Source organism: Durio zibethinus, chromosome 3 (assembly GCF_047325235.1).
Source record: "Durio zibethinus cultivar Kanyao isolate XHJ-2024 chromosome 3, ASM4732523v1, whole genome shotgun sequence".
Lineage (NCBI taxonomy): Eukaryota > Viridiplantae > Streptophyta > Magnoliopsida > Malvales > Malvaceae > Durio > Durio zibethinus.
In genome coordinates, this window is record NC_143164.1 from 32,490,025 (window position 1) to 32,515,214 (window position 25,190).

General features: G+C 31.2%; 2 protein-coding genes, 1 non-coding gene and 1 pseudogene across 4 annotated transcripts; 1 reads left to right on the forward strand and 3 right to left on the reverse strand.

Annotated features, from left to right (window-relative positions):
• The first annotated feature begins 5,652 nt into the window (after window positions 1–5,652).
• On the forward strand, window positions 5,653–7,781 carry LOC111283530 (blue-light photoreceptor PHR2-like; annotated as a pseudogene). Its single transcript, XR_016336737.1, has 5 exons — window positions 5,653–5,666; window positions 5,863–6,429; window positions 6,798–7,028; window positions 7,221–7,322; window positions 7,416–7,781. The product of XR_016336737.1 is annotated as a blue-light photoreceptor PHR2-like (transcript).
• Window positions 7,782–9,569: 1,788 nt separating this feature from the next.
• On the reverse strand, window positions 9,570–10,997 carry LOC111283777 (large ribosomal subunit protein eL22z-like). The gene is made up of 3 exons (XM_022872396.2): window positions 10,954–10,997; window positions 10,626–10,870; window positions 9,570–9,949 (listed from the first exon to the last, which is right to left on the reverse strand). The coding sequence occupies exons 2-3, from the start codon at window positions 10,853–10,855 to the stop codon at window positions 9,805–9,807; spliced, it is 375 nt and encodes a 124-aa protein (XP_022728131.1). The 5' UTR covers window positions 10,856–10,870; window positions 10,954–10,997; the 3' UTR covers window positions 9,570–9,804.
• Window positions 10,369–10,492, reverse strand: LOC149519756 (small nucleolar RNA SNORD14). Its single transcript, XR_016341132.1, has one exon. It is a non-coding gene; the product is annotated as a small nucleolar RNA SNORD14 (small nucleolar RNA).
• A 6,598-nt stretch (window positions 10,998–17,595) lies between the features above and the next one.
• Window positions 17,596–21,703, reverse strand: LOC111283817 (UDP-glucuronic acid decarboxylase 2-like). Its single transcript, XM_022872441.2, has 7 exons — window positions 20,912–21,703; window positions 20,651–20,798; window positions 19,929–20,008; window positions 19,717–19,800; window positions 19,552–19,626; window positions 18,606–18,698; window positions 17,596–18,150 (listed from the first exon to the last, which is right to left on the reverse strand). Exons 1-7 carry the CDS (start codon window positions 21,524–21,526, stop codon window positions 17,923–17,925), a joined length of 1,323 nt encoding a protein of 440 aa, XP_022728176.2. The 5' UTR covers window positions 21,527–21,703; the 3' UTR covers window positions 17,596–17,922.
• Window positions 21,704–25,190: the final 3,487 nt, after the last annotated feature.

The window sequence follows — 25,190 nt, forward strand, 5'->3', positions numbered from 1 at the left end:
TATCATTATGTTCATATTATAGCTCTTAATATATTGATTACTTCCACAGTATAACGTCAGCTTTTATGCTGGTATATATAAAATGAGGCTAATATATAACTAATGCAATGTGACGTATAAAGCAAAAACAAGTGGTTGCATTTCACCATCCAAAAACCACAATTGTTGTGGAACAAATAGTATGTTCTGGTAATCTTCTGGCTTTAATTACCTTTCCTAATCTTTTAGCTACTTCATTATAGCTGGTCATTTTACCCTGCAACCATTGCTCATAAATTAATTATCCAACCATTTCCTTGTACTAGACTTCAACACAGAGCAGCCAACAGGGCATGTTTTCCATAAAGAAAAGCAATTTTAAGTAAAAATAAATATAACAACCTAACCTTGGTATCAACTTCAGTTTCTGCCCAATAAGAGACACCCAATCCACTGACTATGAATAAAATCTCTTTAAACACTCACTAAAGTCATCACTAGTAGTCCCTACCAAAGACATAATGATCATTCAAATACTTTCATATAATTAAGCAAGTGAAATTTCATTCAAGTGTCTTTATTAAGGATCACTCAACCAAAGAAATTTAAAAGTTCTAAACCAAGCTTCCTCTGTTTCCTATCTTTCCCTTTCTTCAACTTCCCCTTCACCTTTCAATATCTCATTCATATCCACCATTTCTAACAGCTATCTCCAATCCTCTCATGTAATAGAATGATGCTATTGAATTAATCGAAAGTTAATCTAAATAAGAGAATAAATAAACAGACCAGAAGAGAAAAAGATTAGGACCAAAAAAGAGATATAAGAGCAAAAAAATTAGGTTTCTCTTTCATAACCCCAAAATGTGCATACACATGACAATTTTTTAATTCATGAATTATAACCCACAATACATAACTACTATTCTTGTAATCGACTAATCATTGGCTTAACAGCTGGCACTAGATAACTTCATTCTCAAATCCTCTGTATCATTACTATCAATTTCCTTTAACCCCTTACTGGTATCCTTATCAGCTTCTAACTTCATCATATTACTTTTTTCTTGAGAGCATCCTTGTCCCCAAGGATTAAAAAGTGGAAATTGAGATTTAAAGACCAAGAAATCCTCTCATTCCACCTATAGTTGAGTGACTACCTAGTAATTTCTCTTCACCATTCGCTTATCAAGCACAACAACTGAATATACTAATGGTTGACCATTCTCGCCCACTTCAGGAAGGGTTAGACTAGGGACATCCTTAGTGCTGACCTTTTGCTTTAAAAAGCCAACATGAAAAACAAGATGCAACTTTGAAAATTCTGGTAATTGTAACTTATAAGCTACTTTCCCAATCTTTGCGACTATAGGATAAGGACCATAATACCTTGATGAAAGCTTTAAATTTTTTCTTAATGTAAGAAAGGTCTGCTTATAAGGTTGTAGTTTCAAATAGACCATATCCCCTACCTGAAACTTTATTTAAGTCCTGTTTTTATCAACATAAAATGTCATCCTATGTTGAGCTTTTCCCAATTGATCAACCAGTAGCTTACTTAAATTTTCTCGTTCTTTAAGTAAGTCTTTCATAGTTGATACTCTTACTTCATTACTAAATTCTAAGAAAACCCAGAATGTGGATATCCATAAAAAGCCTGGAAGAGACTCATTTTTATGACAGCATGTAGCCAGTGTTATACCACCATTCAGCTAAACGTAGACATTAAATCCAAGTTTTTAGCTTAAGAAAGCACATACACCTTAGATATTGCTCAAGGCATTGGTTCAACCTCTTAGACTGGCCATTTGACTCTGAATGATAAGCTGTGCTGAATTATAAAGAAATACCTAATAACTTTATCAATTCTTACCATACAGAACTACTGAAAAGTTTATCCCTATTTGATATAACAACCTTTGGAGTTTTATGAAGTTTAACTAGGCTTTAGCCATATCAAGGTAGTGTAAGGATAAGAAAAAGGTAAAAAATGTGCATATTTGATAAATTTGTCAATGATGACCATAATACAATTAAATTTTTGAGATTGAGGCAATCCTTCCATAAAGTTTAGGGTGATCACTTCTCAAGTCTGTGTAAGAATTTAAATCAATTATAGTAAACCAAGATAAGCAACATGCTCACTTTTATTTCTTTGACACATGTCACATTATTGCACATAATCTTGCACTTACTTCATCATCTTAGGCCAATAAAAATAGAGTTAGAGTCTATAATAGGTTGCTTGGATTCCTGAATGACCTTTCTAGGATGAATCATGAAGTAATTACAATACTTGAGTTCTCAATTGACCCTGACTTTCAATATAAAACCTGTTTTGTACCTAAGTACTCCATTACTGAAAGAGTGTCAAAATCACTTCAAGAATTTATAATAAGAGTTGTAATTTTTTTTTAAGTAGTTATATCTCTTTCATAACTCTATCCCACTTTAGTTATCCATTTAGGCATAAGGGAAGTTGAATGCAGAACATACAGCCTTCCTTTTTCTCTATGTTGTCTCTATAAAGCATTTGCCACTATATTTGTTTTACCCTTCATGTGTTAAATAGTTTAATTCAAACCTAACACCTTGGTAAGCCCTTTTTTTTTTTAATAGTGGTAGTTAGCTTTTGCTTTAAAAGATATTTTAAGGCCTCATGATCGGTCTTAATAACGAATGGTCCACCTTCAAGGTAGTGTCTTCACTTAGAAATTGCTATCAAAATAGCTAGATACTCTTTCTTATAGATAGATAAATTAGTATATTGAAAACCCAAAGCCTTGCTTAAAAAGGTAATAGGCCTTCTTTCTTGTGACAAAACTACTCTATACCTAAAAATAAGCATCCGTTTCTAGGTAGAAAGGGTTTGAAAAATCTAGTATTGCAAGTACTAGGGCATTACTCATTGCTTCTTTAAGTTGTTAAAATGTTGTTGTTGCTACACTTGACCAATGAAATCCATCTTTTTTCAACATGTCTGTCAAGGGCTTACTTATCACTCCATATCCCCTAACAAATTTTTTGTAGTAGCCAGTCAATCCAAGGAACCCTCTTAGAGATTTCAGACATTTAAGAAATCCTCAATTCATCAGTGCTTCTACCTTAATAGAATCAGTTGCAACTCCATCTATTGAAATAATATGACCAAGATACCCAACCTTTGATCAAAAAAACATTTATTTTTCTTGGCAAACAAGCGAAGAAGTCTCAACACCTCAAAAACAAGTTTCAAATGTAAGACATGTTCCTCTATAGTAGTGTATAAATCAATATATCATTAAAAAAAATACTAACACAAACTTTTTTAGATATTCAAAAAACACATTATTCATTAATGATTGAAAAGCGGCAAGTGTATTAGTAAGTCCAAATGGCATTACCTTGAACTCATAATGTTCGTGATGAGTCTTGAAGGCTGTTTTAGGGATGTCCTCGACTTTGACTCTTATTTGCCAATATCTAAACCATAAATTAATCTTAGAGAAATACCTGACACCCTTCAATTCATCTAACAAGTCTTCCACTACTGGAATTGGAAATTGGTTTTTAACTATCATTACATTAAGTTGCCTGTAATCAATATACAGCTTGTATGTACCATCTTTTTTCCTTAGCAATAAACAAGGTGCAGCAAATGGACTCTTCTTAGTCTGAATAATAGATGAAGACAACATTTCTAAAATTTTTCTTTCCACTTCAATTTTTTGGTGATGAGAAAACCTGTATGGCCTTAAATTTACAGGTTGAGACCTTTTCTTAAAAGGTATACTATGGTTGTGTGATCGAGCTTATAGTAGTCTTGTTGGGTCTTCAAAGATGTCAGAATAAGTAGTGAGCAATTCTTACAGTTCAAAAAGAGTCTCTTCTTTCATACAATCTATACTAATCATATAAACTCTTTATTTATGTCTGGGTCTTTACTAGCCATTTTTTGTAATTTTTTACTAGTAATAAGCTTAACACCTTGTTGGTTTTTACTTCCTTTCAATGTCATTTATTGACCTTCTTTTTGAAAAGTCATAGATAACTCATTAAAATAAAATATCAAATGACTATACCTTTTCATCCAATCATCTCAAGAACCATGTCATTACCCTTATTAGCAGTACTCTCAAATTATGTGAGAAAACATGTCCCTATATTAACCAGGTCAACTCTTTACATTTGGCACTACTGTATAATCTCTGTCTAATAGCTACTGTTATAGCTAAAGGATTAGTCTACTCTAGCTCTATTCCCTCTCGAGCCCACTTAAGAGTAACAAAACTATGAGTACTGCCACTATTGATGAGGATATAAAATGATTTCCCTATTATTGTTCCTTCAATCCTAAGAGTGTTGTGCCCAACACTAACCATAAAAGCATTGATGAAAATTTGTAAGTTTTCAAGACTGTCTTATTCCTCAACTCCTTCTGGTTCTCCATTACCATCTTGGATGCTATCTTCTTCCTCATTGGATTCATCAACAATAATCGCATTAAGTTGTTTTGTTCTACATACATGACCTGGCATAAACTTCTCACTACACTATAGCCTTTTTTACTCAATAAGTTGTTGTCTAGTATGGAATTGGCTAGTGGGTTTAGTTTTGGTTAAATGTGAATAAGTTTAAGATAAGAGCCAATATTAGAGGTAAACATAAGTTTGGTAGTCTACTTGTGTCTCTTATTTTCAAATTCAAGTGATAGTTCATGCAGTTTAGCTTATTTGTAAGCAACAGTAAAGGTTCTAGGTTCATTAGCCTTTACACTATGCTTGATATCATCCTTGAGTCCATTGATAAAGCTAGAAACAAAGTACCCTTTAGTCAAGTATGGGTTATATTGCAACATATAAGGTCTTAACTCTTCAAATCTTTCTTGATATTCATCCAAAATAGTTTTTTGGGCTAGTTTGTTGAACTCCTTTATTATGTCAGAACAGGTTTTGTCATAGAACCTTTGGCATAAGTCATTAGTAAACTCAAACCATGTTACCCTTTCTTTTTGCATAAGATATCCATCAAACCACACCTTAGCCTTTTCTACTAAGTACATAGTAGCTATCTCTAATTTCTGATGATCAGAGATTGAAAATATGGCAAAGTATTTTTGGCATTTTTTAAGACAACCCCTAGGATTGCTTCCATCAAACACCGACAACTCAATCTTAGGTTTAGGTGCAAATGCATTCATAACAGTTGAAGAATTACTACAAAAAATGAAAGCATGTTTAGACTGTTCAGTATTAAACTGAAAGGTATTGCCATTGATTTCATGTTGTTTACTAGCTAACAATCCTTCTCCATTAGGCTTATAAGCATATTTTCCATAATCATCTATTATTGTGATTTCGACAGGTGCCTTACCTCTCTTTTTAGACTGAGAAATAGGAACAGATGGTTGGTTGCTAGTCATCTTTTCTGATTCTGGTTGAGTTTCAATTGTCTTTCTAGGATCCAACAGTTCAAGCACTTGGCTTATAAGTTCATGATTTTCAGTAAATTGGGACTCAATAAACTTCCTTTGTTCTTCCCACCACATTGAAACTGTTGAGTCAGCAATCGTTAGAGACTCAAGCTACCCTTGCATCACTTGGAATTGCTCTTGTAGAGCATCCAGTTTCGCTCTGTCAATTATGATTTACTATTTTTTAGGTTTTTCTAGATTGAAGGTAGATCTAATAGGCTATGATATCAGATTTGTAATAGAATGATGCTATTGAATTAATCAAGAGTTAATCTAAATAAGAAAAAAAAGAAATAAACAAAAGATAAAAAGATTAAGATAAAAAAAGAGATATGAGAGCAAAAAAATTAGGTTTGTCCTTCGTAACCCCAAAATGTGCATATACATGCCAATCTTTTAATTCATGAATTATAACCCACAATACATAACAGCTATTCGAATGGCACCGCAATTCGTCGTGCTTCCATCGTTTGGTTACGTAACGATTTACGAGTCCACGACAACGAGTGTCTCACGGCCAACAACCAGTCCATTTCGGCTTTGCCAGTTTATTATTTTGACCCTTGAGATGGGTTCGATAAAACCGGTCCTTACAGAGCCACATTCTTGATTGAATCGGTTTTGGATCTCCGAAAGAATCTGGAAGAAAGAGGGTCGGGTCTTCTGGTCCGAATTGGGAAACCGGAGAGTGTTCTAGTGGAGTTATTCTAAAGCTATTGGGGATGACGATATTTATGCTCATAGAGAAGTTTCTCATGACAAGGTTAAGGCTGAGGAAAAGATTTAGGCGACCATGAAAGAAGAGGGAGTTAAAGTGAAGTACTTTCGGGGAAGTACATTGTTCCATGTTGATGATTTGCCGTTTAAGTTGGAAGATAAGGAAGACGATTAAAGCATTGGACCAAATAAAATGGATGTCTTCAAGAGGTGACGTGGAAACTGGAGATATTCCTTCGTTGACGGATCTGGGGCTTAACCCCACTGCCACGATGACTCAGGTTTGGATTTTTGGTATATATCTTCCTTTATGTTTGCATTTTGCTTTTAAATAAAATAAACAGTAGGGGTACTCACATCTGAAATATGATTTGATTGGATTGTGTAATTTGAATTATCAATGTCAGGTTGCTCATTATCATTGCCTGATCTTCAATGCTACGACTTGATAAGAAGTTTTGATTTAGAGATCGCAGCTAACCAATGCTACGGGATGTAATAACTCATTTAGACTGAATTCAATTAGCAATGTTAGGCGGTGCTTTATGATTGTTTCAATGATTATTATTTCGAATGCATACTCAGGAATCTTTTTTTTTTATTATGATTCTTTAAATACATTAAAAAAGTATTGTTAGTTTTCATGTAGGATGGTAGACGAACTGTTAATGCTTCTATGGTTGGAGGGGAGAATGAAGCATTGCAGAGGCTTAAAAAGTTTGCAGCTGAGTGTCAACCACAGCCACACAAGGGGGTCGAGGATGGTAACCTGGATAGCATATATGGTGCTAACTTTTCTTGCAAAATTTCTCCATGGGTAGCCATGGGATGCCTATCTCTCCGTTCCATGTTTTGATGAGCTAAAGAAAACTGCAAATAGGTATGCTGTCAAGTACCCTTTTTCCTTTTATAAATTATTGAGCTTATTGTGGATATGTCCACAACAGAGTACAATGGAGCTGTATGATCCATGTTGCAGACCTCGTGTAGTCAGAGAAGACTTGGTTGCTGTGTAAATAATTTCAAGTTATCAGATATTTACTTAAGTTGAATACATTGATATGATTGACAGGACCATTTCTGCTATCTCAAAGAAAAATAACGGTGGTGGTGGCTCACCTGATGCTGGAATGAACTGGTTGATGTTTGAGTTGTTGTGGAGGGATTTCTGCAGGTAAATATGGCCTTGATTCACCTTAGTAGTAACAATTCCGCTTTTTCTCCAAACCGATCAAGCTAATATTTCACTGCACATAATCCTTTTTAGATTCATTACCAAGAAATACATCTCTGCAAAGGTTGGAACTGCTCCTGCCACCGCTTGTTCAGGTGCCTTTGCTTAAGCAAAGAATAATTTGTATTGGTGTTGAGAAGGATAATTGTTTTAGGGTGACGGTTGCTCTGAATTCTTAATGGAGTTTCATTGTATAGCTGTTAGATGGTGGAATAGGGTGCCCAAAAGGCAGGTCTCCTTGTTGAACTCTTGTTCTGGTCTCCTAATATAATTGCTTTAATATGGTAAATAAGTCTTAGTTGTGGCCGTTTGCCCATTGTTTTATCTGCCCTCATGTGAATAATAGATCTCATAGCTCCCTTCTAATCATTTGTTCATGCCTTTTTATTTTCTTCTCAACCTTTTGCTCAAAAGAAAGAACGAAATATTATGAGTTTTGTAAGGTTAATGCCGCAATAGGAAATGTGGTCTTGGAATTTTATCTACTATCACTTTAAAAAATGGATAAAAACAAGTATGACATTACAAGTAAAGGTCCTTAAAATGGGATAAGAAGCCTGGAAAATACTACTAATACCATGCAAGCGATTCTTTATATTTCTCACGCCTCCAGCATTTTATAGAATAAACTCCCTGCTAAACCAATGAAACGCTTTTTTTTCCATGGAAGATCGCAATCTAAAAATTAAAAAAATAAAATTAAGAGATAAAATTTAAATTTCATATTTACTGAATATTATCTTTTAAAAATAATTTAAAAATAATTATATAAATTAACTAAATATTATCTCTTTAAAATAATTTTAAAATGATTATATAAATTAATCGAGGTTGAATCAAACTCACTTTCACATAGGCATGTGCTTGACATTTAATCTCTCTGGGCAGAGTTCGAAGGCTGGTAATGAAAGAAACCAAGAATAATGGAATTTCGTGACGCTACATCAGGTTGGGTGATCTCATCAAACACTTGACGGGAAACAATTAAGTTGCCACAAGACGAGTACAGGCTGACGAGAGAGGTTTGGACACATTGGTCTTAGACGAGACCGAAAACTATAGTTTGGCCATGGATTTGTTTACCTGAGAGAAAGCGAGAGGGGATTTGAATGATAATAGGAGGGAAGCGGAAGTGTGGAAATGGGGCAGAACACCATGGAACTGCATACGAATGTCTATAGAGAATGGAGGCGACATGGTTACCCTGGGCATTGCCTTGAATGAGAGTGCTCCATATTAAGGATTTAAGGATCGGGTGAGCAAAAAATGAAGAGCTGGACGAGTAGGTAAGATAAGCCTAGCAAAAGCTAGCTTGCTACAGTAGAACAGCTGGAAGTCTTGCCAGTTTCGCCTTGTATCCTCTTGCAATAGAAATGGTATCCTCTTGCAATAGAAATGGTCAGTGGCTTTAACCAAAAACAAAGGATAACAGAATATTTTAATTTCAATCATTATCCTGAGAAGCTTTCATGCTTATTTTCAAAAACAACATTAGCACTCGTATAGCTGACTTCTCATGATTTACTAGAATTTCATTCATCAAGTTCATAATTAAAACCCTACCAAAGTTTACTAAGAGAAGATGAATTGAAAAAAAAAACCACACAAGACCCTCAAAAAACACATTCCCTAATATTGATTCCATGATTAACCTGCTGGATCGTTTAACTAAATTAGTTTATGGTATAAGTCTTTATGGGGGATTGGTCCAAGATAATGCTGGACAGCATTCAGCCATTAATCAAATACCCTGTCGGCTATTGCCTATAGGGGGGGGCAATGGAGGATATTAGCCAGTGAACTAAGGGCTGCCACAGAACTTCAAATCAGTGCCTCTCCAGTGTCAGTGATAGTTAAACCAACATACACTCTTCCATCTCAACATCATTCCACTCAAACTGTCTTATTTATGATCACAGAAGCTAAAATAGTCTTCTACCTGACAATCATCACAGCACACAACCCGCAAGCATAGTTACACATTATTAACCAATTTAGGTCAAGGCTTCATTCCTGCTATGACCAAAGCATTCAGCTCTGCCAACTCATCTAAGAAAGAATTTCATGTCTAGTACCAATTTACTATAGATAAAATACTAACACAAACGGGCAGCCATGACCAACAAAATGTATTCCTATAGCTAGTAAGCAATGAAGAGGCCATATATAATTAGAAAAACCAAGGAGGAAGATCAATTAAAAGCTCTTATAATAAATTCAAGAAATATATATGCATCCTTTTAATTGCATCTGACAGACTAACATAAAATTTAACTATCAGCAACCAAAACTTCATTGAAAATAGAGTAAGGGTCAAAAAACAACCCAAAAAGTTCAAATATTTGACACCTGAAATAGATAAATGAGGTTCCTCACAACTAATAAACCAGAGACGTAACTGGAGAAATGACAAAACTGATATTTATTCTTCCTCCTCACCCTCATTCTCAGCTATGTTGAAGTAGCGGAGTTCATAAACATTACGGTCCTTGTTAGAAGCAATCACCCGAAGCCAATCCCGAACATTGTGCTTCTTCAAGTACTTCTTGGTCAAATATTTAAGATACCTAAAAACCAAACAAAAGTGGAAGAAACCATTAACTAAAACTCAACTCAACTTTTAAAATCAGAAGATGGTTTTTTCCGCTTTATAAGAGCAAAATAGCAACAAACTACCCAAAAACCAAGCCTGGCGAAGGTGAAGGCGAAAGCCCTCAGGCAGCCATTAAGGATGTTTTGACAAACAAACCCTAAGAAATGTCTCCATTGACCTTAAAACTAAATGTTCATCCTGTCTTAGCCACAAAACTAAGCAGCTAAAGTTATTAAGTTATTTACGTAATAAACAAAACACATTGCCTTATAAGACTCAATTCAAATTATATAGCAAACAAAAAAGTCATTGCCTTACAAGATTCAATTAAATTTATATACCCTCTGGAAGAGGCAAATGCCACAACAAAAAAAGTAAAGGCAACAGCATAAAGGCCTCAGACATCCAAGGAAGGATTAATACAGCAGTAGCTCTCAAGCCCGGCGAAGGCGAAAGCTCTTAGGCGGCCACTGCGAATGTTTCGAGAAACAAGCCTTAAGAATTGTCATCATCGACCTTAACCATAAAGTTAAAAAGTGTTCCAACATTTTGCTTAAAATACAAACCATTTTTAAGATCCAAAAGTTCAGAGATGCAGCGCAAATGTTTCATAACGCAACTAAAATATCAGATGAGAAAAGGAACCGTACCGCTTGGAGAAGTTGGAGTCAGAGGAGACGTTGATCTTGAAGTTGTTGCGGCCGATAGTGACGGAGTCGCCAAGAGCACCGGCTTTGCCACCGACCTTGATCCTTTCCTGAAGGAACTTTTCCAGTGAAGCAATGTCCATGATCTTATCTTCAACCGGCTTAGTACAGTCGATGGTAAAGGACGCTCCCTTCTTCTTCCACTTGGGTCCAGCTGCTGCCCCACGACTCATCTTCGCACCAATTCACTGCGTTTTCAATGAGTCAGATCAATAAATAGAAGAAGAGAAAAAAAAAAATACAGAGAGGAAGGAGTGTAGAGGAAAAGCACCTTAGCCGCCTCTGCGTATCGAAGATATAAGATCGTGAAGTTACAAATGCTTTGAGCAGAGTCTAGCAAAATATATTGGCTCCTGACTCTAGGGTTTTTTAGGGATCAAGTATGAGTGCCACGTGGTATTTTGGGTGGATTTTGGGCTCTTTTTTGGGTTGAGCTTTTGGGCTGAAAAATTTTAAAAAAAAGAACAAAATGAAAAGGAGTAGCTGTTGCCATGATCCAACCCAAAATCCCCTTTTACAGCCCAATTACTCTTAATCAAATATAGATTTAAAAGTTTTTATAAATTCAAGATCAATTTCAACTTAAAAATTAAGAGAAAATTTTAGATTATTTTTTAATTTTTTTTATTTTCTTCTCTAAATTTGTTTACTTCATCTTACATTTTAATCTATCTATAATTATAGTGAACCCAATGCTAAAGGACACATAATAAAAAATTATGAAATTTTTTATGCATTATATTTTTCTTATGTTTTATTTATTCTTTTGTTTTATTATTTTTTGAAAGATTTATAAATTAAAATAATTTTAAAAAACTAATAAAATATATAATTTTATTAATTTATATTATATGTTTAAAATTTAAGAAAAAAACATAGTTTTATTATGTTTTGAAAGATTTATAAATTAAAATAATTTTAAAAAATTAATCAAATATAAAATTTTATCAATTTGTATTACATGTTTAAAATTTTAAATACAAACATATCTTAATCATCTAAAAAATATAACTATTTAAAAATAAATTAAGCAAAATTTCAATAAAAACAAAACGAATAATCAACTAGTTTATGGTTTTGTGGATATTCTATATGAAAGTTTTTAGGTAAAATTTGTGAAAGTTTTTTTAAAAAATAATTTAATAAAAATTTTAATAAAAGATTTAAATTAATAAATTGATAGAATTCAATGTAAATATCAATAATATATAAAAAATAAATATTAAAAATATCATTTATAATTGAAATTTGATCAGTATTTATTTAACGATAAAATTTTTATTAAATTTTTTATTAAAAATATCTATCTAAAAAATATATCAAAATTTTTTAAAATTTTACACACTTAATCTATTTAATATAATTTTTTAATTTATTAATTTTGATTTTTGATTTTAAATTTAATTTAATTGTTTTAATAAGAAATTTTATAAATTTACCTAAGCCTCCATTTAGCATAATGGAAAATCACTTCCAGAAATGATTTTCCTTCTTTTTTTCTTTTTTTTTTTTTGTGTGTTTGGATGACCAAAATTGATTTCTAATCAAAAGCTAACAATGCTCATTTGAGACAAATTGTCTTCCATTCTTTTAGTCCCAAAAACAATTTCCTCCAGCTCAACACATCTCTCCTTCTCTCAATGGTCAAGCGTAGCTACAACATTTTAGCTTATAATCTTTACAAATCCGACAGACAAGCCCTAATTTCTTTCTCTTACACCAAATCTATATTCTAAACTCATTTCTCCTTGATTTTTTCTCTTCCTTCAAATATAATAAGCCACAAAAAAGACAAGAAAGCTCTTAACATTCCCATAGCAGCAACGGGAAAGCTCACAAGATCTTATAAAAATCATTTTCTTCTCCACAAGCTTTCTTTATCCCCCATGATCTCCATTTTTAAGCTTCAATCTCTAAGTTAATCTTGTAGCCTATGGGTATTTGAAAAAAGTCTTTTTTTTTTCTCAAATATTATTATTTGGTTATTTTATTATGTTTATTTTGTGGATTTTTATGTATTTAAAATGAGTATGTCGAGTTAAAGAAAGCTTTAAAAGAGAAAATGAATAGTGAAGAAAATGTTTTTGTTTTCCATTGAAACAAACACTGAAAAATATTTTTCTCTAAAGTGATCCAAACACTAAAAATTTATTTCTTTTCCAAAAAATTATCTTTAAGGAAAATCTTTTATTTTTCTGGATGTTGTTTTTTAATGATCAAACGGAACCTAAATATTTTCATCTAAATCTTCCCTTTAAATAAAGTTGTTTCAAAACTTTTTTTTCTTTTTTTCCTTTACGAGTAAAGAAAAATGTGTTTCAACGAATGGTTGGTTAAGTGACAAAAAAAAAAGTGTGCTTTTTTTTTTTATGTTTGAGATTGAATCTGTTAAGAAATTGCATGAAAATAATTTTTTATTACTTTGTTCCATTTCGGAATCTTCTCCGTCTGAAAGAAGTTGTTCTGTAGGGGTCTCCTAGGTCTCCAATAGTTCCGCTTCTGAGGTGGGGTTCGAAATGAACTGACTTCTTCTTCTCCACAAAATCGAAGTGAAGAATTTTAGAATGTTTCTCCTTTCTTTAACGCTATATTTGAATAAATATTAATAAAAAAATTTAAAATATATATATGTATCATTTATTTGAATAATTAAAATTAATAAAAAAAATTTAACAATCATTGTTTGGATAAATAAAAAAAAAAATCATTCATTATAATAATTTTTTTTAATTATATTCATTGCTTATAATTTTAGAGTACTTCTGAACCATAATATATTTGTTATTTTATCTAGCTTCACAATTCTACTATATTAATAATTTTTAATCAAGTGAAACAATATGTTTTACAAATATGAAGATGTTTTTACAAACATGCATCGATGAATTTGTTAGTTATTATCAAAATTTCAACACATTATTACTTTGACAATATATTCATATAAAAGTTATTAAATATAAAAAATATAATCACATAAAAATATTATATATGAGTAAATTATATGTCCTTTTTGCTTCAAACAAGAAGTAATAACATATCACCGTATCATTGTTCAACATAAATTTATTTTACTAAAATAAAAAATAAATATTTTCATCATAAGAAAAATAAAACTAATTTTTACCAATTAAGTTTGTGTAGAAAACGTACTAACATGTTTATAATCACAGTCAAATTAATTGTATTTCAATAAAACATCTCCTAGAATTACCGACATCTCAAACTATAATATATTACATATAAAAATAAAAAATTTTGAATTAGTTTGACATCTCGTAAACCTAAAAAATTTGTTTATTCATATTCAATCATTCATCAAAATCAAATCACTAAAAAATTATAAAAAATTTTTATATTGAAAAATATATATGAAATTTATTTGAAAAAAAAATGACTTTGAAAAAATTACAAAAAAATTGTGATGTAATTAAGTTTTTTTTTAGCTAGGTTTTTGGTATTAATAAAAAATTAGATATAATAATCTTGTTACAAAAATAAAATTTTTTTAGCTTTCTTTTCCTTAACTTTTCTTCCAAATTGAAGTATTAAGAAAGTGAAGATTATTAAAAAAAAAAAATTAGTAAATTTCCACCTCATTTTTTTCCTTTAAATTAAAAATTTATCCAAAAAATTTTTTTTTTCTGTTTCCATTATTTTCTTTTATTTTTTTTTCCTTTCCTTTCCTTCACCTCAATCCAAATAAACTTTAAAGTCAACCAAAAAAATTCAATTATTACGATCTTATGATTTTTATTATGATGAAATAGAAATTGAAATAGTATGATATTATTCTATTCTATTCTATTCGAACCTGGTTGAGTGTGGATTTCATAGCGTAACATAAATAAATTTTCTTGGACTGATCCAAGGTAGGAATGTTCTGGATTAAACCCCAAAAACTCCTTGACGCTTAAAAAATATAAAAGCCATTTCTCCTAAGTTTAATGTTTATATTGGGCTATTAGCAACAGAAACACTTGTCTAACCGTTATCATTCCGTGCTCTTCCCTTACCGTTTTAACATTCCTTGGCACCGAAACAATAAAGACATCCATCAACTTAACTTTTTCTTTTCTTTCATTACCAAACCAAAAAAATGAATCATTTGAGACCTATTTTCAGACGGATGTACCATGTAGATTTTATCAGCCCATATAGGGATGGCAAATGGGTTAACTAAATCGAGTTTGGTTTAATTTATTTTTTATTAAATTAATCTGGTTTTAGATCAAATCGAATTTAGGTTAAAGAAAATCATATTATTTCGAGCTCATGTTATTTTAACTATGAATTTTTCAAATTTAACCTTTAGATCATTTGGGGTCTAACACTTTAATTATTCATGTTTAATTTGTTAACTTCAAAAATCAAATAAATATAATTAAATTATATCAAAATTAAAATATCAAAATTAAATGATTTAATAGTAATTTGCTAACAATATGAAATTATGTTACATTAAATATAAAATTAATTTTATTAAAAATTTTCTAATAATTTTTTCATTGATTGATCTTTAATATTTGTTTTCAATATTTTATGTATTAACTATTAATTTATTTTTAGTAATTCATATTAATATTATGCATAATAATATTTTTTTATGTTTTTCATAATAATGAATTGAAATATAATAAATAACTAGATAATTTAAAAAATAAAAAAAAAAACTCACCATCATATTATGTTATCCATTTATATTAGTGTAAATATTATACTTTTTTTTTTTTTTTACTTTTGGATCAAAATTAAAGGTATAACACTTACACTTAGCTATTTTAATTAAAAAGTAAAAAAAAATGATGTAACACTTCCACTAATATAAGTAGATTCTTTTTCAAAATTAAAATATCAAAATTATTTAAATATAGTATTAATCTAATTTAAATAATTGACATTTTAAATATCAAATATTACAAATTAACAATAAAAAATGAAGATGACATGTTTACCTATTATCTATTGGCTATTGACATAACTTTAATTGGTTTGATTTTTGTTTTTAACTATGACGTTATAAAATTTGATTTTATGTGTTTAATACAACTAATCTCAATACTAATTATTTATAAACTATAACATTATTCTATTTAATAATTAAAATGACTAAAAATTATTTTATTATTTTACCTCGAAATTATATTTTTTTTAAAATTAATAATAAATTATTATATTTATTAATAATTAATAAATAATAAATTGATAAAATTAATTGATCACCTTTTATCTTTTGATATTTTTTCTTATGAAAATATAAAATTTCAACAAAAATTAAATAAAAAAACCTTTCAATTTAATTTCAATCTTAAATTTAAAGTTTGGTCATTTCGAAATTTAATTTATATCAACTCGAGTTTGAATAATTGAATTTAAATCAATTTGAATTCAAACCAATTTAAAATCGAATCAAAATTGAATTTAACTTTAGATTTTGATCAATAAGACGGATTTTTCTTGTTGGGTCAGTTTTTCCATCTCTAACCATTATGATGCTCGTAAAATTGGTAACAATCTTAAATTTTGGATCAATTTTTTATTTTTCATTTGTTTGAAATATTAAGTTCATCATTCTTGTTAGCTGAACCCCTAAATGTTGACGGCTTAAGAAGTTTAATCTTATTTTAATTTTTGGTTTACAAATTTTGTTTAATTAATTCATAAATATTCGGTGACTTTTAGTATTTGTTTTTTATCAGTTACTAAAGTGTTTTTTTTTTTTTGGCAAATTCCTAAATTCAATTGCAGGCAAAGTCTGTTGGCAAATTTACCTCCCAATGCAATAATTGAACTGATTTCTTTGATTAATGCGCTCGGGTCAATTAGTGATTAAAGGTTAAGTTGATTTTGGGCCAATTTTTTGAATGATACAATTGGATGTTCTAAGATCAAACTAAATGCTACTTTAATTGCCAAAAAAAAGAAAAGGATTTGACTTCGCTTTTAGGGTGTCTTTGAAACCAATTTTGCTGCTTGCGATTAGGAAGTATCTGCTAGATTTAAACTCATTTTCATATTTATACAGGATTTGTTGCTGGTGTATTTGCCATGACTCGTAGGGTCGTCAGAGATTTTGGAAGCAGAATGACAGACCAAGTTAGTTTATAGACTTCTGAAATGGTTTCCTTTATTTTTGCTTATTATGGACTTTCGGCAATTTTGGAGAGGTGAAGGAAAACGTGGAATATGAAGTTTTGCTTGACTCAACAGTAATCAAATTGAGTCCAGGAACCAATCTTTTGTCAGCAACTCAGCATTGGGCTAAGAACTCCAACAGAAATGCTACAATGTGTTGTACAAAATCTATCCCGAAGCCCAATGGGCGACCGGTAATACCAATCTTTCAAGCTCTACACAACGAACTTTCAGGTGTCCTAAACAAGGCGAAAAAAGGGCTATGACGCTATCTGGTAACGAGGTTGGCCCTTGAGTACTAGGATAGTAGTTAGGCGAAAGGAGGACCTTTAAACTACTTGAAGGCCGAAACTAAAACCATATACCATACGAACTCTAGTTTTAGCCCAAGTGCAGCCCCCTTTCAGATTCACATCAACTTAAAGGTGGGGACGGAAGAAGAGACAATGAGAGCCTTCACAAAGGTAAAGTCGGACATTTCTACCGGGCATGATCTTTGGATGCATATTCTTGTCCTTCATTCAGAGTTTTGGTTTATTCAGTGAAACGAATTTTTTAATTCAATGTAGTGTCGTTCCAAGATTCCCCCACAATTTACTAACATAGTAACATGTTACTGCATGAATCCAGGGGAATTAAACTGGAGTCAAGTCTTACAGAAAACAAAAAGGGTTAAAAGGAAGGAAACCTAAGATTTAACGACCAAAAAGAGCTGGAACAATTTGTTGTACTTGCACGGGGTAAGCTCAGACACACAAACTAATATAGGCAAACAAAAGAATGAAAAATTTAGATTTTGAATATGGGAAATGGGAATACTGCACAAGGTAATGACTATTGCTGCGGAACACAAGCAGCTGCCAAAAAAAAATATTGAGTACAATGTTATTTTTAGTTTCGCAAACGCGCACTGTCATTTAAGCTTTAAGGGATAAGAGACATGAAAATTACAAAGATGGCAAACAAATATCATTTAAGCTAGAGGGACTTCATTTGCTGCTGCTGCCACCCGTATCCATATATTGTTTCAAGGGGGAAAAGAAAGGGAGCCCTTTTCCATTGAACAATTGTATATTTGATTGGTCTTTCTTTGAGTGTATATGCCACCTTAAGATGATGATGCATTGTTGGTGTTGCTGCCCTCCTTATGGTCACCAAAGATACGTTGCCGGAAGTCTGAAACCATTAGAGGGAGACCCTTTCGGAGGGACACCTTGGGTTCCCAACCAAGTAACTCTTTGGCTCTTGAGATGTCAGGCTTCCTCTTGTGTGGGTCATCTTCTGTGTTGGGTCTGAACTCTATCTTTGCATTGGGGTCAATTGTTTCTTGGACCACCTGTAAATTCACAGGAGAAATCTCAGTACTGTCCAAGAAATTATATGTATATATATATATATATATATATATATATATAGAGAGAGAGAGAGAGAGAGAGAGAGCGGGAGAGAGCAAGGATGCCATGTGTTCAGCATCCATGTCACCCAATAACTCAAGTTACTAATTCCACAAGAAAAGTTATCAAGTGCCGCTTCCAATTAAGAGAAACATTCTTGAATGTCAGTCTTCGACAGCATAGCAAGACTCCAAATCCAATGAAATCAAATGTGAGCACAGTATTAATTTTATGGTAGACCCATCATTCTAACTAAGATCTCAATGCTTTTAAAGAGAATAACCACTGTTATCATTATCACCAAAACATTTCTTAGAAGCTTTATCAGTTTTCATCGAAAAACAATACCTATATTATTTTTCAGTTCATAACCAGATTTAAAGAGTAGTATGCTTACCTCAGCAAGCTCAAGCATGGTGAATTCACCTGGATTTCCAAGATTAAAAGGTCCAACATGTTCTCCTTCCATCAGGCGCATGAGACCCTCCACCTGCTCCATCACAAGAATATTTTTACAAACATGAGCAGGAACAGCTATACTAAGCTAACAATCAAAATAGAGAGGAGAGAACAGTATAGATATAAGACAAAAACGTGATATACCCCACAAATCTATCTACACAGAATTATTAGTAATAATACATCAATAATGTTTCTTGGGGAAAAGCCTACCCCAGATAATGTAGACATTAGATAGTCAATAGCAAATACCGACTATTTATCTAAAACGCTAGCCAATCATATAAAATGACAATAAAAAAATCCCAAAAGGTCACTCATGATATCGTTAAGGGAAGCAGGAGGATACCATCTTTTTTGGCGAGTACGATTTGTTTAATACTAGTTTGGAAGAACTATTAGTTCCATTGACAGTGAAAAAATAATGAGGCATGCTTCATACCAAACTCTGAGGCAATTAAAATTTGCTGGTCCACTTGGGACATTCACCTGGTTCTAGTCACATGGTGTATGTTTCTTCAATTAATTTGTACACTCTCCAAAGGAAAATTCAGAACCAGAGAAGATCCTATCAGTTAAAATTCTCCATTCGTACAAATAGTAACATTTCCTATGCCGAAATATCATATTTTATGTTTTTTTTTTACCATGTCAGGATGTACCTTGTAAAATCACGTGCACTGCATAATTTTAGCATCACATGAAACTTCCCATCAAAATCTTAAATTTTCGCTAGAAATTGCACGTTTATAACAGCTAAGAAACATAGGTTAAGAAAATTATAATAGAAAAAAAGTCAAGTAGCATCATGGCACCAACATTTCCAGCAAAAAGGACAATTAAAATTTGAAAAGAGTCATAAAACAATAACAAAGATCAGTTACCAGATCAAAAACATATTGGAAACTCCTTGTCTGCTTCCCATCACCATACACAGTCAAAGGCTCCTTCCTTAAAGCCTGCATTCATTATTTTAATTATCCATACTAACAATCCAACTGGCCCTGTCAAATAAAATTTTAAAAATTACTAAAACATCAAAAGAGTACCTGAGCAACAAAGTTGCTAACGACACGACCATCATCGATGCACATACGAGGCCCGTAAGTATTGAAAATTCGGGCAATCCTAACCTGAAACACCGGATTTTTAAATTACAAAAAATAATAAGATAATGCTCATATATTTTACTAGCAATTTAAAAAGTCTGCAGCTATGTCAATGACAATGAATTAATTAAGATTAAGATTAGATTATTAACCTCAACACCAGCTCCTCTGTGATAGTCCATGGTCAACGTTTCAGCAGTACGCTTTCCCTCATCATAACAGCTTCGGACACCTGTCATCATACATTCATACCAATTTGGTTGGTCCCTTCTTCAACCTTAAAAATAAAATTTGGAAATGAATTTTTCTGAATGTAACAGAGAAACGCGCCCAAACAACAACATACACAACCTGCCAGATCTAAACTTGCACTAAATTCCAGATTCAGAAGACAAATTTTAAAGAAATGTCCCCACCACCTCCCTGCCATTTCCATTACTAACTATTCCAAAACCAAAATTGAAACTAGAAAAAAAAAAAAAAAACGGTTTTCCTTCTTTTAACATTTTCAAAATTACCTGACCGATTTTTTTTTCCTGAACCTGGTAATAAATATGTGCTACGTTTCAGTGCGTCGTAGGATAGATAGTAAAATTTGTTGGCCATACGATTTTAAGAGATCGGTAAACACGGGTTCCTCGTGAAACGTTAAAAATTCAACCAGATCTAAGAATTCTAGAAGGCCATTTCAGCAATACTCCCAACTTCCAAAAACAGGACAACAAACGTGTACCAGGAAACCTAAGTCCCAGTCCCAACACCAGATTGAAGACAACTGGAACTAGTAGGGAAATTGGAAATGATAAAAGATATTAAAAAAAGTGAGTTTCTAGTAAAAATGAAAAAAAAAAAAAAAAAGGTGAAAGGGGCTAACCGATGGGATTAACGTTGCCCCAGTAAGTTTCCTTCTGAGGATGTTGAAGAGGATCTCCGTACACTTCGCTGGTACTGGTCAATAAGAACCTAGCACCTACTCTTTTCGCCAGCCCTAACATGTTCAATGTCCCCACCACATTTGTCTTGTAAGAAAACACACCCCCAATTAAGGAAAAACACAAGCTTAATACTAAACGAGAAATAAGTAAAGCAAAAACAGAGTTATGGGGATTTATTAAGTATTATATCAAAAGGATATGATAGTTTTGACGGGGTTGAATTTGTAATGAACTGGAGACGCGGGGCAAGCGAGATGGTAGATCTGGTCAACTTCCAAAAGCAAAGGTTCGACCACGTCGTGGCGTATAAGCTCGAAGTTGGGGTTCCCGAAATGGTGCAAGACGTTTTCTTTCCTTCCGGTGAAGAAGTTATCGACAACGATCACTTTGTCTCCTCTATCAATCAGACGGTCCACGAGATGGGACCCTACGAACCCGGCTCCACCCGTTACGACGATTCTCAGACCCTTCCGCTTTAGCCCCAATGGAATCTTACCGGTCGGGTTGGCCGACCCGAAGCCAACGCGATGCGGGTACGAGAACTTGTTCTGGGTCTCTATGGGGAAGTAGGTGATGGAATCGGCGATCGAGGTGGCAAAGTGGTGATGGGGAACGTGCGGGGCACGTGAGCTTGGGAAGACAGTGAAAATTAGAGTAGCTATCCCAATGCCGACAAGCACGAAGAGGAGTCGTTGTTCTCGGAGCATGTAACGAATCGGACGGCTGACAGAGACCCATGGTTTAACGGGTTTGGGTGAATAAGAATCCGAAGCAGGCTGGGTGTCATGGCCCCTGTATATCAGCTCCGACCCCATTTCTCTTCAACTTAAAAAAAAAAAAAACTCAAATTATAAGATCACAAAGAGGGGAAATTTAAAAGAATTTGTTAAAGTAAGTGGCCAGAACTATGTCGCGGGCGAGTTGAGGATTGGTGATGGGAATTGTTGGAACGGAGTGCGTGTGGTGAAGAGGGGGTAACGGGGGGCTTTGGTGTTGTAAGAAGGAAAGAGGAGATTAAATATAAATAAGGGCCCGGGAAAGGGATGGTATTACGGAAATGCCCTGGCGGCGGCCTTGGTTTTTTGAAAAGAAAACGGTTGTCATGGAAATTTTATAAAATTTATTTTTTTTCCATTTTTTAAAGTTCAGGCACTTTTGGAAAGGGATTTGACTGGGTGTTTACTTTTTTATTAATGAAGTTACTTTAATGAGGGTGGTAGAATAGAGTTGGGTTTTTAATTTCTCATCCGCCTGTTCTTCCTATTACAATTTGGCATTGAAGGTCAATTTTGAAAATTTTCTTTATGCGCTTGGCTAGTGTGTAATCAAGTCAAATTCCTATAATAGATTACTAGATTAGAGAGTTTAACTCGATTTAAAATTTTAAAACTTGATTAAATTTTATTTTTAGTGTTAGAATTTGATTTATAATTTAATTGAATTAATTGAATTTTATTTATTAAATTTAAAAAATTCTAAACATTGATCTCAAATATTATGTTTTTATTATATATATATTAAATATATTAAAATAAAATAAAATTATTCTCACAAACTTTTTAAATCAAATATTAAATTATTTGATTCATTAATTGAATAATTTGAGTGATAATGAATATATTAAATTTGAGCATCTTTAAAAAGGAAGCTTTGGGTTTTTTTTTTTTTTCTTGAATTCAATCTTCATATCTAATAGACTAGTAATTCAAATATTTCATTCAATGATACATGACTTTTTACTCAAATTGTTAAGTTCAAATCTCTTATTTTCAATACAAAAAAAATTTAAGTCTAGTAGCTAGTAATTTATAGCAACAAGGCAATTACTTAATGTGCTAATAGAGTCTATGATTAATTGACTATAAATGTGAATAAATGCAATACTTAATAATAATAGTTTTATTATTCAACTACTATACAAGGTTTTTCAATATTGATTTTTTTTTTTAATTTAATATCATAAATTTGCTAGGAAAGATAGAAAACAGGCAAGTGAAAAGTAAAAGAAAATATAAAAAACTATTACAACAATTATTTTTTTGAAATTGTTTTGAGTGAAAGTACAATGTTTTGAATATTATTAATTATTTATTTTAATAGTAGAGTAATAAATAATGCTAGTCCTGATTTATCTTTTATTTATATAAGTATTGAATTTTATGATCTAGGAAAGACAAAAATCTTTCCATTTTATTATTATAATTCTTACATTGAAATATAAATTACAAAATGTCAAAAATCTATTTCATTTACTTCCTACAAAACAAATTCACTCTCATTATTTTTCTATCAAAATCCAAATATAAACGTAAAATAAAAGAAAAAGGGCATTAGCTAACTAGTAGGTTGTTATTTATGAGAAGAACTACACATGTATACCCCTAAATAAAAAAGTACCTTAGGATCGAAGCATATATTTTTTTTACCGGGTTAGTATATTATAAAACCTTATCATTTCATGTGACCTTAGCACAGGGTGTTTAAAATTTAGTTTTAATTAAATTAATTAATTGAATTGATTTAATTTAATTTTAGTCAGTCAATTATTAAATTAACTTTGATCAATTATCAAAAATGATTTTAAAAAAATTTTAATTTTTTATTAATTCGATTTAAAAATTAAATTAACTTAAATTTTAACCGAAATATAATAAAACTCAAATATAAAACTAAAAATACATTAAATAAATAATTTTATTTTAGAAATTGTTATAAAACTAAAAATACATTAAATAAATCATTTTAGTTTAGAAATTGTTAGAATTTTTAACTTAATACTTTTGGTATTTGAATATTTTGTTGAATGATTTTATTTAATTTCTTTCAAATATCAAAAATTAAGTGTTTAAAATATAATTTAAATTAAATATATTTATTGTTTAATTAATCAAAAAAATTAATTGAATCACTCAAATTTAATTTAGTCAATTAATTTTAAAAATTAATATATTCCATTCGGTTAATGAAAATGAAATGGCATACACTACTAGAAAATTGATATTTAGCAACTTTATTTTACAACGATAAAAATATCATTGTGAAAATATTGGAATATTTACAATGACTTTTTTATAATCGTCGCTTAATTAAATTTTTTAATATTTTATGCAATGATAAATTTTATCATTATAAATTCATCTACGATTTATAATGATAATAAAAAATTATTGTAAAAACTTGTTTTATTTGTAATGATTTTTTAATGCTGTTGCTTAAGTTATTTTTTAATATTTTATACAATGATAAAAAAAGTTATTACAAAAAATTTTATTATATTTATAATGATAACAAAAAGTTATTATGAAAACTTATTTTTATTTGTAATTATTTTTTAAAGTTGTTACTTAAGTTATTTTAATATTTTATATAATAATAAAAAATGTTGTTACAAAAAATTTTATAATATTTGTAACGATAACAAAAAATTGAAGAAACTTAAAAGGGAAATGAAGAACCCGGGCAAGTGGCCAAGGGTTTGAAGAGGAGCGGCCAAGGCTAACAAAATTTTTTTCTTTTAAAATGAAAAAAATTGATTGGACGTACCCTAGCTTCTACCTATACCGACGGATTACAACAAGAGGTCATTAGATTAAGCTAAAGTTGTCTAAATCTTTTGTTGTTTATACTGATTGTTAGATACGACCGTTAGTATATCTTATGGTTATACTAACAATCAATATTTTTTATTGGTATAAATATTGTTTATTTATGGATAACTTTTATTAATTGAAACTTACACCGATAGCTATAATTCAATCTGTCAATATATAAATACTTTTATTGATGGATATTATATATTGTCAAAAAAAATTAATATATACTAACGAAATAATATAACGTTGGTATAAGTATTATCTATATTGATAGTAACAAAAATTCGTTAGCATAGATCTTTTTTACTTACATAATTTAACCGTCAATATAAGTGAGTGTCAATATATGAAAATTTTTTTATAGTGATTTATATAAAGGGTAATATTTCTATCCTTTAGTATTTAAGAATTCTTTTGCATATATAAAAAATTATGCAGAAGCTTTCAAAATGTGGATGTGAACTAAATGTGCAGAGTTGGTAAGTTTCTGAACAGATTAAGAGCTGGAAACAAATTCACTTAAAAGATGGACTACTAATATTTAAATAATATATCACATGCTTGTTTGTAGGAACTTTGATAATATTTTCCCATTCTAAAATAATTTTACATCGATAAATTATGCAGGCTTGGCAAAAAACAAATTTTGTTTTAGTCTCATGCTGTCGTAACGATTTTTGAACCGTCAGAAGTAAAAGAGTTTTAAAATCAAAATAAATGAGGGAGTCGCCACCAATCTTTGTTAGGTTGTGATTGGCCACCCAAAAGTTTATCTTTTTAACAAAACTATAAAAACAGGTTTAAAGTTTATCAAAAAGATAAATTTCGGTCAACAAAAAATCAGATTGGGTCCGAGAGTCGGTTACGTGTGGGGGAAGGATTAGCA

Excerpts from the sequence above, each read along its gene's own strand:
- LOC111283777 (XM_022872396.2), bottom strand. The coding sequence starts at position 10,855 with ATGAGTCGTGGGGCAGCAGCTGGACCCAAGTGGAAGAAGAAGGGAGCG. Across the intron at positions 9,950-10,625 it reads GACTCCAACTTCTCCAAGCG|GTATCTTAAATATTTGACCA; the intron begins GTACGGTTCCTT and ends TTTGGTTTTTAG.
- LOC111283817 (XM_022872441.2), bottom strand. The coding sequence starts at position 21,526 with ATGGGGTCGGAGCTGATATACAGGGGCCATGACACCCAGCCTGCTTCG. Across the intron at positions 20,009-20,650 it reads GGGCAACGTTAATCCCATCG|GTGTCCGAAGCTGTTATGAT; the intron begins GTTAGCCCCTTT and ends GTATGATGACAG. Across the intron at positions 19,627-19,716 it reads TTAGCAACTTTGTTGCTCAG|GCTTTAAGGAAGGAGCCTTT; the intron begins GTACTCTTTTGA and ends TAATGAATGCAG.